Below are 16,069 nucleotides of genomic sequence, written 5' to 3'. Positions count from 1 at the left end.
GGGGATGAAAAATCTTTGTATTTGCTACCTTAAGCAAATCCTTGAACAAATGAAGTCCAAATATAGGAAAACGTGACATTTTATTGTAGATTTTCAGTTGAGACTTCTTTAACAAAATTATAGTAGTCTCATATGTGTCTAAGTGCATGCATCATTTTTTGCTCTCCGGACAAAGATTTTTTTTAGCATATCAATTTAACCTCGGACTATTATACTACTGTAATATAGTCCCAGTATAACATTGCAATGAACAATATTGTTTTTAAATGCATTGAAGAAATTTAGAATTATATAATTCATTATTGAGGGGGAGGACAGGGGTAAGGGATACAGGGAGAAAGGGGGTAGGAGAAAGGAGAAAAAGTTGGAGACAGGAGAAAAAATAAAATATCTCTCCTTTGAAAAAATGATCTAATATTTCAAGAAAAAATATCTCAAAAGGAGATGTTTTATTCTAATGGGGAAAAGGAGAAAGGAGAAGAAGGGTACATCCCTGTCCTCTCCCTCATTATTGTCATTATTGTATCAATAAACCAAGGATTTGTATAGTACTATACAAATCCTTGAATAAACCAATTTTTTTGAGACGTTTACAATTATATAAATGTTCCCTATTGGAATTTTGAAAACAAAGAAATTTAGAATTAACAATTTATTAAAAGAAATACGCCCCTCTTTCTAAACATGAATGCCCGTCAGAATAAACTAAATCAGCACACCGAATGTGTATCGATAAGTGAACAGGTGTCCTGTGCGGTTTTACGTTATCATTACAACTCCGGAATGAACGATTTCCCGGAATTGTGTCAGTTATTATTGTATACCGGAAGTTTTCATTCTCCTAGCAACTGCACTTCCGACATCTGACAAAAAAACTTTTACAAAATGCTTCTTGAATCTCAAGAAATGCAGGGCCAAGAAATCCCTAAACTTATACAGGTACATGACTGTTTCCTCATCTACTCACTAATCCAGATAAAATGCAAATGAATAAAATTTGCTGCTGTTTATACACAAACACTTATCTTTGTCAATGACAATGTGGGGTTCACTGAATACTTACACACCCGTACAAAAAATTAGGAACAGAATTGAAACATCTGTTATGCACAAGAAGCATAAGCTGACTTGTCATGAGCTGGGAACAGTATATATCTAACAATATATATGTTCCTGTCATGAGTGATTATGATAATATGAGGCAGGCATTACCTGTGAATGGGGACGAAGTCTGTATCATATATGATTTTTTTTTTTATATCAAACGTGTTAAAAAGAGAAACGGAAATACCGTAACGTTTCTGACTTTGGTTTTGTTGTTCAGGATTTTACTTGTGATGTTAATTAAGTTAATGTTATGACGTCATATTCAATGTAAACAAAGAAACGCTGTCATCAGATAACATTTCTTTTTTTTATAAAAAAACAATTTCTTAAAATGAATAAGTATTAAGTTCCGTATTTAGACTGATAAATATACATTTTATTCAAAGTCTCATGCAAACAAGACCGGAACGGACGTAAATTTCTGCGCAGATCCAGAAATTCAAAAACGTGACAAAAAATTTTGACCGATTCTAAGTTCATTAGAACAATGAAAAATTTGGGAAATTTTCCCCGACTTTTTTTTTTTATTGAATTTTCTACTGTGATAGGGTACTTCATACCCATATTATTAAAAAAAACAATATCAAAAAAATACGTAGTCTCCACAATTCTTGCAAAGTATACAGTCTTCATGCTGAGTGGCAGCCCAGGTTAGTAAAATTGCTCTCAGGCCTGTAAAAATCATATCTACAGGCCAACAGAATCTAACTAAAAATTTTCAAAAATTGAGCTCCGGGCCTGTAGATTTAAAAGTTTGTTGTGAAGACTGAGTAGAATGTTAATTTTTCTGAATTGAATATAACTAACTGATTTGATTAGATGCAGAGCTAACCATGTGCTGAAATGCCTAAAATTCCCAAAGATACACCGTATTAAACTTTAGAAAATAGTATAAGTGTACATGTATGATACTGACCTGTAATTTCATGTGTAGCTTGAGTCCTTTAATTGACAAGTCAAAAAAGATTGTGTGAGTCACAACTTGTCATAACATCAGAGGACATTACTAGAAATCTGGATAATAACCAACAGGTTGACATGCTTCTATTAGACTTCAGTAAAGCATTCGACACAGTACCACACCAGCAGTTGTTGAAAAAACTTGAATCATACGGTATTGACGGAAACATACTTGCCTGGTTAGTAGCATGGTTGACACAAAGAGAACAACAAGTCACACTGGAAGGAGAAAGTTCAAGTACTGCTAAAGTAACATCCGGCGTATCACAGGGAACAGTTTTAGGACCATTGCTGTTCCTTCTATACATAAATGACATCGGGAACGACATAACATCAAAGATTCGCCTATTCGCAGACGATAGCTTACTTTAACTAGCAATTTAACAAAAGACATCTACAAGAAGACCTTGACAAAATGGTAAAGTGGACCAAAACTTGGCAAATGATTTTCAATCCGTCAAAATGTTATGTCCTTACCCCATTTGTACAATAACCAAAAAGAGACAAGCCATCAACTACAACATCAATGGACATATCCTAGAATCAGTATCATCAAACCCATACCTAGGAGCTGAACTTACCAACACAATGTCATGGGACAAACAAGTTAATAAAGTTGTCACTATTAATAGGAAACAGAGCACTAGGCTTTATACGAAGAAATGTTGGATCCTGTCCGGAGAAAGTCAAGAAACAAGCCTATCTTGTCCTTGTCAGACCTCACCTTGAATACGCTTGCAGCACATTGGACCCTCACCTACAAAAACATATATATCAGATTGAGATGGTCCAGCGTTGTGCAGCACGCTTTATCAAAAGCAACTAATACTCAAGAGAGCCTGGAACAGTTACAACTCTTCTAGAAGAATTGAACCTGACACCTTTAGAAACAAGAAGAAAAATAGCACGTATATTACTCTTTCGTAAAGCCATCCGTGAAAAGGTTGCTATTCCAATTCCATCGCACATTTTAAAACCAAGAAGAACTTCAAGACTCCATCAACCAAACACTAAAAGATATGTACAAATCAGGCCAAACAAAGATATTTACAAGCACAGCTTTTTTCCTCGGGCCATCAGAGACTGGAATAAACTACCAGACGAGCTTAGTATTAGAGATTGAGAGCAGTGAGGAATTCAAGACCAAACTCACCAAGCTCCTCTGCAGTGGCTAACGAGCACATTCAAAAGATAGATGATGTTTTTAACCAGCACCTGTACATAAATGAGCACAATTTGGAACTATTTTTATTAATTGTTATTTTACAAAGTCATGTTGGAAGATGTCAAAGTAAAATTCTATACTTGAGTGATTGGTCGATGTACTCTTTTAGAGTGACGACATGTAGATGCAGAGAGTTTTATTTAAAGACATCATGTCACGTCATAACAATTATTACAAAATATTATATTTAATAACATATTACCTCTTGTGAGCTTTTACAAAAGACAAAAAAATACAAAATAAAAACACAATATACTGATATTAAGACATTGACAGTCAAGTTCAGAAATTTGAAATGTTCCTCAAAGCGGTCCATGAAATGCACTTGGTTATCAGGAGAATTTTTTTTTTTTGGTGAAGTTTATTTTAAAGCACCAGTAATTTTTGTAATTCCAATGTAATGTCATAATTATTTATAGAATAGAATAAACAGTTCAACGTTACTATAATATTTGAAGACGAATAATCATTTTCCTTGTGTACTGGTAAAAAAATACCTACACTAGAACTCCTTAAATTACTACATGCTGTGCACCTTGTATGAGGGGGGGGGTGCAGTAGGGGGTCCGTTAACAAGTTAACAACACCTTGATGTTAGCAAAAACAGTTAACAAAAAATGCAAAAATGCTGATAACAGTTAAAAAAGAGGGTTGAAAACAGTTAACAGCTTAAATTGACCTCGGAAAACAGTCAACAACACCTTGAAAAGGGCCATATCAGGTTAACACAAAAAGATATTGTAATTTCAAAATTGTGAATTATAAAACATTGTATATTGATCTTTATTTTTATTTTTCCAGCCAAGAGACCACAGAGCTAAAGTTTGTGTATGGTAGGTACAACTTTTATAAGCCTGTCATACATAGATGAAACATATTATGGTGTACTATAGTCAGTCAACTATATATATAAATTATATACAATGAATCAGTCTTGAGAAAACTTTTAATTTCTTTTGTTTTAACATATCATTTTTTACAGAATATACAACTTGTTCAAAATTGCCTTAAAATAAAATTGGTTCAAACAAAATTCAACTTCACAATTTCCCATTTCTATACCATGGCAGAGAAATTGTTGCTAAAGGGAGATAATTACCGGTTTGCATGTCTATTGAATTATCTAGTCTGTTGATTCAGTTAAAACTGACCAGGGACAAAAAGTTTGACATTTTCCATGATACATTTTTTATTTGTTATTTTACAGGGCAGACTTAACTGTTGATGATGTGGATCGCATCAGTGAATCATTGAACTCTGACCATGTTAGGCAGTAAGTACATTGCTTATACAGAAAGTGTTTCTCAATTTTGTCATGTATTATTATAGAAAATATTTGAAGAACTGTCCATATAAAAGAAACACATCTTCAAGATATTGAAACACAAGCCTTGAAATAAGTATTTTCTCAGATTTACATCACTTAAATATTGTAACTAAGCATTTATGCATTTTCCTCCCTTAGTTGGTTTCAGTCAAGTGTACTTTATGTAATTTAAGTGATAAAACAATCACCTGTAAGTTTATTTGAAAAATAACAATATATGACATCAGGTAACATTAATAACTATATCCTACTTCTGATATATCATGTTAAAGTTTGTTTGTTCCAAATTCATTTTTCTTGTTAATTAATTGTTTGCTTCGAGTAAACAGCTTAAAACACGTCAATTAATTAGCTACCATATTTTCACATCATAACAGCCAAGAGAATATTTTTTTGACAATTATACGATATGGATGCTTAAAAAAATATAAATTGTGCATAGAAGACTTAAGTTTATGATATATACATGCATTGGTTCCAGAATTGGATAAACATTATTTTTCACCAGGCACTCGTTTCATATGACTTTAAAATGTACTTACTGGTATGTGTTGATCTCCTTATTTATTTTAAACTATTTGTACTTTTAGTGTTCATAAAAATAACATTATCATTGTATACTCAGGATTTGAGATTTGACTCCATTGGTTACATACATGTAATGCAAGTTAATTTAAAGAAACACTATAAAGGTTACTAACACATTTCAGGAACCCACTTTCTAGATTCCCATATTCAAACTGAAAAATATTGAGTGTTTGGTGGCAATTTATATCTTATTATCATGTATTAACATATTTAAGGAACACATATTCCAAATTCTAATGCAACAACGTTTGTAAAATTCATTTTGATTGGATAACGTCACTTATTTACATGGCATCAATTGACAATTGATGCTATCGGACGTACGCGCAAGCGCAGACAGCATATGACAGATTTTAAATACATGTTTTAACATTGTTTTCTATCAGTTTCATTAGAATGGAGATAACAATATTGTATATTAAGTTCCGATAGCATCAATTGGGGATTTGATGGTCGCAAATACATGTTTACTGTCTCCGCTAAAACGTTGCCAGTAAACTTAATTTGCGACCATCAAATCCCCAATTGATGCCGTTGGAGCTTAAAATACAATACAGTTATCTCCTAAAGGTTCCTTTGTAAAAACTAATTCATTGATTCCACAATGAAAATCTATAACTTAAAGTTATACCTATATTTCTTCTTGTTTTTCCAGAGTTTTAGCTGACATATTCCACCTGGATGACTTTAATAGGACCAATATAAAGTTTTATCTTACCTCCTATACATTTCTAGGAATGTGATTGGTTAAAAGCGCCCTCGTGGAGACCGTGTATATTTGATATTAGGTTAGTAGGGAGGCGGGGCTTATCTCATACACGGTTAGTAGTGGAGTTACGTCCCTTTATATTCCATATAAGGTAGTAGGGAGGCGGGGCTTATTTCATACACGGTTAGTAGTGGTGTTACGTCCCTTTATAAAAACAAAACGGTACTGAGAAAAAAATCGTAAAGGTTTCAACAGACGAAAAAATTGATGATTAAGATTGAAATAAATTCATATAACACATTTAACCCTCACAAGTTGTTATTGTTAGTATCTGTTTTTGTTGGATCAATGGAAGTAGTTTCTTAATGCTAACAGTATTGAGGACTTGCTCATTTTGATAGGTCTAAATTTCACACGTAAAGATAGTCGGTAAGATAAATTCGTTACATAGTGTGCTAGTAACCTAATACGGTATATATGGGGTCAGTAAATTCCATATGGGGATTCGAGCTTCGCTCTCACCCCATATGGAATTTACTGACCCCATATATACCGTATTAGGTCACTAGCACACTATGTAACTAATAATACCTACATTTCTTCTTGTTTTTCCAGAGTTTTAGCTGACATATTCCACCTGGATGACTTTAGGACCAATATAAAGTTATACCTACATTTCTTCTTGTTTTTCCAGAGTTCTAGCTGACATATTCCACCTGGACGACTTTAGGACCAATATAAAGTTATACCTATATTTCTTCTTGTTTTTCCAGAGTTTTAGCTGACATATTCCACCTGGACGACTTTAGGACCAATATAAAGTTATACCTACATTTCTTCTTGTTTTTCCAGAGTTCTAGCTGACATATTCCACCTGGACGACTTTAGGACCAATATAAAGTTATACCTATATTTCTTCTTGTTTTTCCAGAGTTCTAGCTGACATATTCCACCTGGACGACTTTAGGACCAATATAAAGTTATACCTATATTTCTTCTTGTTTTTCCAGAGTTTTAGCTGACATATTCCACCTGGACGACTTTAGGACCAATATAAAGTTATACCTATATTTCTTCTTGTTTTCCAGAGTTCTAGCTGACATATTCCACCTGGATGACTGTAGGACCAATATAAAGTTTTACCTATATTTCTTCTTGTTTTTCCAGAGTTCTAGCTGACATATTCCACCTGGACGACTTTAGGATCAATATAAAGACAGGGATTGTTATGGATCTGTATTTTTATACAATCATGTTTGCCAGAGAAAATAATTTTAACAGAGAGAAAACTTCTGCTGTGTTCTCTATTGTGAAGAAGACCCATGAAGTTTGTATTGGTATGTTTATCTATTTTCTTATGGAATTGATGCCATTCAAAATCAACATGTAAAAGATACCGTATTGCAGGTAATTTTCGTGGGGTTTAGATTTTCACCGATAGAACAAAATCACCAAAATAAATTCCGCTAAATTAAAAGTGAACATACAAAGGTATTGATAAAAGTTTTGAATCCGTCAAGATAATAACCTCCAAATTATTTCGTATATATAGATATAGGAAAATGTGGTGTGAGTGCCAATGAGACAACTCTCCATCCAAATAACAATTTATAAAAGTAAACCATTATAAATCAATATATGGCCTTCAACATAGAGCCTTGGCTCACACCGAACAACAAGCTATAAAGGACCCCAAAATTACTAGTGTAAAATCATTCAAATGGGAAAACCAATGGTCTAATCTATATCAAAAACGAGAAACATGTATAAATTACATAAACAAACGACAACAACTGTACATCAGATTCCTGACTTAAGACAGGTGCAAACATTTGCAGCGGGATTAAAAGTTTTAGTGGTACCTAACCTTCTCCCTTTTTCTGAAATAATAGCATAACATCACAACATAGAAAAACACACGATAAAATATCAATTGGAAGGCTTAACTCAATCAAAAAACGTAAATTAACACACTATGAACGAATAAATTTGATATCTTATTTAATGAAAATCACATAATTTTACACCCACGAAAATAACCTGTAATTCAGTGGTTGTCGTTTGTTTATGTGTTACATATTTGTTTTTCGTTCAATTTTTTTACATAAATAAGGCCGTTAGTTTTCTCGTTTGAATTGTTTTACATTGTCTTATTGGGGCCTATTATAGCTGACTATGCGGTATGGGCTTTGCTCATTGTTGAAGGCCGTACGGTGACCTATAGTTGTTAATGTCTGTGTCATTTTGATCTTTTGTGGATAGTTATCTCATTAGCAATCATACCACATCTTCTTTTTTATATACAGTATTTCTTGGAGGCAAATTTTTTATTAATTTCCTTCAGACTTAAAGATATTTGACTGGATAATTGCGGATTATAGATTTTAGTTTAGAGCACATGATTTTTTATAATTCTAAGATTTTTATTAGCTAAAAGAGCTAAATTATCTCGCCTTCCATTGAGTTTTCTTAATTTTGTGTTTACAAATAAGACAACTTTTTTGTACACATAGCAATAAATTATATTATGAAGGTTCTGTTTCTAGATACATGTATAATTAAATAAATTACTATTTGTCTTCTCTTAATAAGTTGGCCAACTGAACAACCTTACTATTAGTTTCTAAATTTTTATTAATAATTTCCCACGTCAGAAATATCTGTAGCTGTAAAATTTCATACATTTTTAGATCCCTCACCCCCTTCTGTTTGATTAAACTTTTTTGTTTTGTAAACAATCAGAGAAAAAATGTTGCCCCGTGTGTGACAAAATTTTTATTTCCCCATTATTACAACCCCCTTTACTATGACACAGAGTCACTTTTTTCATGGCAATGATGTTGTTTTAATAGTTAAACGAAAAGTGCAGTAATTGAAAACATTTCCATCTTAGAGAAATTGTTGTATTTGACATGCATTGCAGCCCGTAGCCAGGAATTTTTAAGGGGAGGTTCCTTGGACTCACAAACTCGACTTTAACAGTCACAATTCGAACAGAACATTGACTTTAACAGTGCTTATTTGTTTTCAAGGGGGGGTTCGTCCGAACCCCTCAAACCCCCCTGGCTACGGGTATGCATTGAAGATAGTGATATTTACAATTGTAATTTTTCAGAGACTCCATTTGGAAATGTAGACCAGACATTTAACTATTTTAAAGAAATGGTTCTGTGTCATGCTGTCAACGTAAGTTTTATTTCTGTTGAAAATCATCCTGTTATTTTTGGAAAAATAGATAGGACAATATTGTATATCTTGAGCAAATAAAATTTAATAACAAATAAATAATATATTCTTATAAGACACAACTAGAGGCTCTTTAAGAGCCTGTGTCGCTCACCTTGGTGTATGTGCATATTAAACAAACAACACAGATGGATTCATGACAAAATAGTGTTTTGGTGATCTTACTTTACTGAACATTCTTTCTACTTACAATTGTCTCTATCTATAATAAACTTGGCCCTTTAGTTACAGAGGAAAATATTTTGTTAAAATTTACAAAATTAATGAAAATTGAAAATTGTTAAAAATTGACTATAAATGGCAATAACTCCATAAGGGGTCAACTGACCATTTTGGTCGTATAGAATTATTTGTAGATCTGACTTTGCTGAACATTATTGCTGTTTACAGTTTATCTCTATCTTTAGTAATATTCAAGATAATAACCAAAAATTGCAAAATTTCCTTAAAATTACCAATTCAGGGGCAGCAACCCAACAACCGGTTGTCCAATTCATCTGAAAATTTCAGGGCAGATAGATCTTGGCTGGGGTCATCGGACACATTTTTGAAACTAGATAGATACCCCAATGATGATTGTGGCCAAGTTTGGTTAAATTTGGCCCAGTACTTTCAGAGAAGAGAATCTTTGTAAAAGTTAACTACGGACGCCAAGTGATGAGAAAAGCTCACTTGGCCCTTTGGGCCAGGTTAGCTTAAAAAAGGATATATACACATGTTTAATAAAAAATATTCAATAAGACAGCTTACTAAATGTCATACAAAGATAAAGTTTATGCTATCTATATTCAACCTATTCCTAACTTGACAAGACTGGTCAATATAGAGCTTTAATATTAATAATGTGTTTTCATTTTACTATAACCTTTTTATCTTGTTGAAATTTACAATACATTTTTATAAGTTGATAAAAGTAATAGGAAATACTTAATTGATGTTCCAGACAAAGATATATAGGACCCTATATATAGAGAGAGACCACCATACATAAATTACATAATATAAACAATAACAATAGTAAGTTAAAGGAGTTTATACCTACAACCAACTATTCATTTGTTTACAGAGACCACCCCACAGTATTGAGTTATTTAATGCAGATGAAGTCAGAAAAATCACAGAATATACAGTCAATACATACTTCAGACATTTCAAAATGTACAAATATGCCTTTACACCACTGGTAAGTATACACTTTATTATCCTTTTGTAATGTTCACTCAGTTGGACAATAATATAATATACAAAAAGAAAGCAACAGCTTGGAAAATGGCATGCATTTATTATTTATTGATTGTTGGTTGCTTAAAATCCAGTGGCAAATATTTCATGCATCTTCAGTACGATATTTGTTATTGAGAATCCTGGACTACATGGAAGGGAAATGTAATTAAGGTGGTACCTAACACTACAGGGAGATAACTCTGTAAAATCAGCTAAATGTTTTAATTACGTTATGTTGTTAAGGGAATATTAAGCTTCTAAATGATCAAAATTAGTATTTGTCAAACTGATATATAACCAGTGTAATTTTTCTGAAAAAAAACGGTTGGTTCAAATTATTTGAAATTTTTATATTTTTGTCAAAGGGACAAAGTATATACATGATATATACATACTTTGTCAAAATTTTAAGAAATTTAAACGAGCCAAATTAATTTTAGTGAAAGTGCTGGGTACCACCTTAAGGCTATTGTAAAAAATTTAGGAAGGAAAATCACTTAGTACTGAAATTATGAATTGCAAAAGTTTATTATTATGATTTTGATACATGCACATTTTTTTGTGATAATTTCTGAATTCTTTATATCTGCATAGATTATTAAAATTTTGATTATCATAAATTTATGGAGAGAAAAAAAATTGTAATTAAGAAGTTATTTATATAAATCTTTGAAATTTCTTAAATGTGTCTTCAATGGCGTTCTAGGAGGTGTCAGATAATTTTTTAAAATCTATTCATAATAATTTTATATTGAATAGGTGTCATTTGAAAATATCTATAAAGATTTGTTTCTGTTGCAGTCATAGGACATTCCAAATGAGAAGTTTAACATGTAATACGATAATGTCTTTTTAAATTTAAAGCATTGTATCTTCTCTTTGACATCATCTCCATTTCCATTTTCAATTTTAATAATACTATGAGCAGCATCTGATAGAAATCAACCTTATATAGGGAGGGGGGGTCGGAGGGGTCCTGATCCCGAAATCCCAGGCATAAAGATATGAAATCCTGAGGTCCCGAATTTTAAGAAATTTAAATCCGGACTTCCCGAAATTTGAAAAAAGAATTCCCCGATCCATCCCGAAATCCCGAGCTTAAAAACACCCAATCACGACGTCCTGATGAGACGTCGATGGATTTTGGAACATTCCAATACCTTATAAAAGACGAATTTGGTTCTATTTTATAGTGTTCTTATAACTTCTAAATTTTCTAATAGTTTCAGACTTTGTGTACAGATTTTGTCAATTGTCAACCCAAAATAAGTTAACAGATACTTGTATTGATATTAATTTGTATAAGGTCGATTTCTATCCAACACAGCTCACATGTTACTTTTTATTTACAGGTGAGATTAGACCTTTCTCTATCTTATGTTGGATTACCTGTCACACCACCACCATCTGAAGGTAAGCCGTCATATGCAGAGTTGCTTCCCTTGATAACTTTTCTCAAATGAAGGTCCTTATACTGCAGGTGTGCTAGTTGTGCAGTCAATTTATACATTCAGGGGTGGATCCAGATATTTTTAAAAGGGGGCCCCACTGACTGTCCGCTCTAGTCATGTGTCCGTTTTTTTCATATATAATAAACCACAATTTTTCTCACAAAAGGGGGGGGGGGGTTTCAGCTATGATTATCATATAGAAATTTGTAAAATATATTTACTCATCATAAAGACTGAACTTGACATCACAGCTGGTGGACTGTTCCCGTTACATGTAAAAAAAACGGGCACTAATATTTACCATTCAATTTAAGGTGGCAAATTATGTAGCAAAACAAAAATTATTTTCAGCTCCATTGGGTAAAGCCTGGATAAGTAGACAATGCCTGGCAGTCATATAACTTCAATGCTCAATTATTGTACTGAGACTCAGAAATCAACGAATTAAAATGTTGAATTTGGTGTTATGAGCATAAATTTTGTACTCTGAATAAGGATTAAAGTTTTATGACCAAGGGGCCATGAGTCGATTTCACAAAAAAACTTATGACTAAGATTGATCGTAAGTATACTGATTTGTTCATGACTTTTAAGACCAATCTTAGTTTTAAGTTTTTTTGTGAAATCGACTCCAGATTACCTATTGAGACATTATTAAATGTGTATTGGATCATAAGATTAATTTACATATAGTTTGCCTCCAAAACTTTGTATCAAGCATACCAGAAGAGGTTATTACAGAAACATGTGGAGGGGTTTGAATTTCTTTGAAATTTGTTGTAATGATCTAAATTCTCAAAGTATAATAGTAATAATGCATGAATTAATGTAATCTAACTCATTAGTAGATTTTTTTCCTGCATGAATAGTGGATATATGTGTATGTTGATAGTTGTATTAACATGTCTGTGTTTTTTACCATGGGTAAGAAAAATATTTAGTTTCTCATCTCGATTCTGCTTAATACTGCCCCTTTTAATTTTTGAAAAAAATAGGCAATTTTAAACTTGGTCAAGTAGAAGCAACTGAAAGAAGTAAAATATACTTGCAATCAGTGCAATTTGGGGAAAAAAATCAGTTTGAATTTTATTCACAACAAAATCTTTGAAAAATGTTAATTTTACCCAAATTGCAGTGAACACAAGCCTAATTTGACTTCTGTTAGGTTTCTTACTAGACTGAGTACCAGAATTTGCAGTTGCTAACAAGTCAGCACCAAAATCTTAAATGTACTAGTTTTGGGCATTTAAGTTCTGTTACTGGTTCAAAAGTTATATTCTCCAGAGTCAAAAGTCTTATTTAATGAGAGGAAAAAATATTGGAATGAGAAGCTTCGTAAGATGAAAGTGATGGTTAGAACAATATTATAAACATTTTAGCTGATGATGATGGTGATGAAGATATTATTTTATATACTGCCAATGGTACAGGTATAGAATGAAATAGCTTCTAGGAAATATAGAGTTTTGCTAGATATTATTATGGAGTAGATAGTTTAAAAAAAAAGTTTCTTAGAGCGTGTTGAACATTTGCATGCAAGGAGCCAGTATTTCCGCAGAAATTATAGTAATTTTTTTACCCTTTTTTTGTAAGAAGTACAGTATGCTACATTGAAGACCCATTGGTGGCCTTCCACTGTTGTCTGCTATTTAGTCCAGTTGTTGCCTCTTTGACATATTCCCCATTTCCATTCTCAATTTTATTGATGAATAAACAATATTTTTTTTGTTTTTTTCTCAAAAAAAGTAAATTTTTGTTGATTTTTTTTAAAGCAGTCTCCTAAAAACAAATGTATGGTTAGTCTTCTGAACTGTATACAAATTGTTCCTTGGAATTTCAGATCTGATTTCATTTTCATAAAAATATTTGTTTGATTATACTGAAATATAAAATCTTAATTTGTGATAATGCTAAAGTTAGAATTCACTGCTTTGTGTCCCACTGAGTGAAACTCTTAATTTTTCCTACATGACAAAATTGGAAAATGTAGAAAATAACCTATTTTGTATCATATTCGGTTATTAACCCCTGTTAGAATAAATCCACGTGGATGTAATGTTAAAAAAATTATTAACTAATTTTTATGTGGCTTATAAGCTTGGGAAGGGCTTATCACATCAAGTCCAAGTCCAAAACCAATATCTTGCATCATATTCATATATTTACATATTTTTTTTTGTATTATTACTGATTTTCCCCTTAATATCCAGTAATCCCCTAAATAAAGTACCAAATTGAATTATAATATTAACAGTAGAAAATCACATATTCACAAATATGTATTGTATTGAAGTCCAGAGCTTTCACTTTAACAGACCGGCAAGTATAAAATTGTTCCCCCAAGCATTTATTTATTTTTGTCTTTGACAGAGTATTATAATTCATACTGCAATTTATAATGGTAACATTTTTTTTAATTGATGGAAACTTAGAGAACTCATACAGTTCTACTAATTTCAAAGAAAATGTAACCTACTCTTTAATAGATTGATTTATTGTTTAATGTCCAGTGGAAATTATTTTATGCATATTCAGGACAATTTTAAATGTTTTGCAATTTTGCAGTTAATAAACTGGATTCACTATTATTTATATAATACCACTTTTTATAGATTTCGTGCATTAGTATACAAAAACCATGAACTTGAATTTTCAGAAAGCTACAAATTTAATATAGGTTTGAATACAAATTATGGCAATACATGAAACTACTTTTGTTTGATCAAACCTAAAAAAAAATGGTAATACCAGAACATAATTTACATGTGTTATTTGATAGTGTGTTGATTCAAATTTAAACACAAAGGTTTATATTTATATACATTTACAGCTGATGAAACCAGCCCACCAGAAGATGAGGTTTCCCCTGAACAGACCACTGAACCAACAGAAGGGGAGACAACTACAGAACAACAAAAAACTCCTGAACCAGGTAATCAAATATCTAACATTGTTGCTGATTGGTCTATGTTACATGTATAGGTCATAGTACATGTAGTCTTATTTTGTGTTTATATACAAGTAAATGTAGCTAACTCTGGCCAGTCGCTTTGATAAATTAGTGTTCAATGTTTTGAAAGTTTTCTTTTTTGATATTCACTATTCTACCATAAAGATCAGATTTGAAATATAAAAGTGTGATTGGGATTTAGTTCTAAAATCAAAATCCTACTTTTTGCTCTGTAGCTTGACATAGTTTATAGCCAATTATCAACTTCTATCTTGTTTGTGAATAATGTTGGTAGCTGTCTCATTTCATTGATGTATACTGCACATATACTGTTTTGCCTCCATGAATTATGAGGAGTTTGAATCGAAAATTTTGTAATCAAAGGAAGACAAGATCTTTCACATGACAACAATTTTGATTTTCGTAATTTATAAATTATATTTGAAATCTACATGTATTTGAGCTAATATCAGACATGGTGTTAAATTAATTTTGACCATTAAATGTCCATGCAATGCTTTAGGTGTTACAGTTTTATACATTCCAAATTATGAAAAAACTCTTAAAGTCTATTGTAAATTCAGAAGTTATTGTGTTCATAATTACAACATGTATTGCAATTTTTGAAGGGAGACAAAAATGAAAGATTGTTTATTGGGATTTTTGGAAAATCTGCATACAAATATATATGTATATATATACTTATTATTTAAATTGCCCAGACCCATTATTTACATTAAAAAAATATTGCAATTATACCATGAAAAAACATCAATTTTGTAAGAAAATACTTCAAAATGAATTGACACCACAAAAATATTTTACATTGCAGAAGAATCACAAGCGAGGAAAGAGTTACGTACAATGATACAGACATACTTATCTGACGAAATTAAGAAAATGAAAACTTCTGTTGAAGAACAAATCAAAAGCACAGAAGATAGTCTCAATAAAAAGTTAGAGGTTACAGAAGGGACAAAATCTGGAAAAGGTGCTAGAGGCTCACCAAAGGGGAAAAAGAAATAGCGGACTATCAATGACTTATTTATATTTGTTGAATTTTGTATTTTTATTTGTCCATATAATGAAATAAAATTATATTAAGTATATAAGAATTTTGACTGTTATATAAAATAAGATATTGATGAGAATTATTTTGTCTATCCTCAAAACTAAGTGTTGTTCAGAACCTTGCAGTATTTTGTGTGAAATATTAATTCAGTATGAAGGTAAAATACTGTCAATTTATTTTTATGGATAGCTTTTTGTGCATTTGAGGAAA

General features: G+C 31.7%; 1 protein-coding gene across 2 annotated transcripts; it reads left to right on the top strand.

The window, feature by feature from the left end:
* The first annotated feature begins 807 nt into the window (after positions 1-807).
* LOC143076724 (cilia- and flagella-associated protein 119-like) lies at positions 808-15,902 on the top strand. Of its 2 annotated transcripts, XM_076252584.1 has the most exons (10): positions 808-939; positions 4,094-4,125; positions 4,500-4,565; positions 7,084-7,253; positions 9,032-9,102; positions 10,229-10,345; positions 11,739-11,799; positions 13,217-13,267; positions 14,668-14,769; positions 15,620-15,902. In XM_076252584.1, the coding sequence occupies exons 1-10, from the start codon at positions 886-888 to the stop codon at positions 15,811-15,813; spliced, it is 918 nt and encodes a 305-aa protein (XP_076108699.1). In that variant the 5' UTR covers positions 808-885; the 3' UTR covers positions 15,814-15,902. The 2 variants fall into 2 exon arrangements, with proteins under 2 accessions (XP_076108699.1, XP_076108700.1); XM_076252585.1 differs by lacking the exon at positions 13,217-13,267.
* Positions 15,903-16,069: the final 167 nt, after the last annotated feature.

The sequence above is a fragment of the Mytilus galloprovincialis genome, chromosome 5, assembly GCF_965363235.1.
Source record: "Mytilus galloprovincialis chromosome 5, xbMytGall1.hap1.1, whole genome shotgun sequence".
NCBI lineage: Eukaryota > Metazoa > Mollusca > Bivalvia > Mytilida > Mytilidae > Mytilus > Mytilus galloprovincialis.
The sequence above is the reverse complement of the archived record's forward strand: the minus strand, read 5'-3'. Positions and strand labels throughout refer to the sequence as shown.

Excerpts from the sequence above, each read along its gene's own strand:
- LOC143076724 (XM_076252584.1), top strand. The coding sequence starts at position 886 with ATGCTTCTTGAATCTCAAGAAATGCAGGGCCAAGAAATCCCTAAACTT. Across the intron at positions 940-4,093 it reads AAATCCCTAAACTTATACAG|CCAAGAGACCACAGAGCTAA; the intron begins GTACATGACTGT and ends TTATTTTTCCAG. Across the intron at positions 9,103-10,228 it reads TTCTGTGTCATGCTGTCAAC|AGACCACCCCACAGTATTGA; the intron begins GTAAGTTTTATT and ends ATTTGTTTACAG.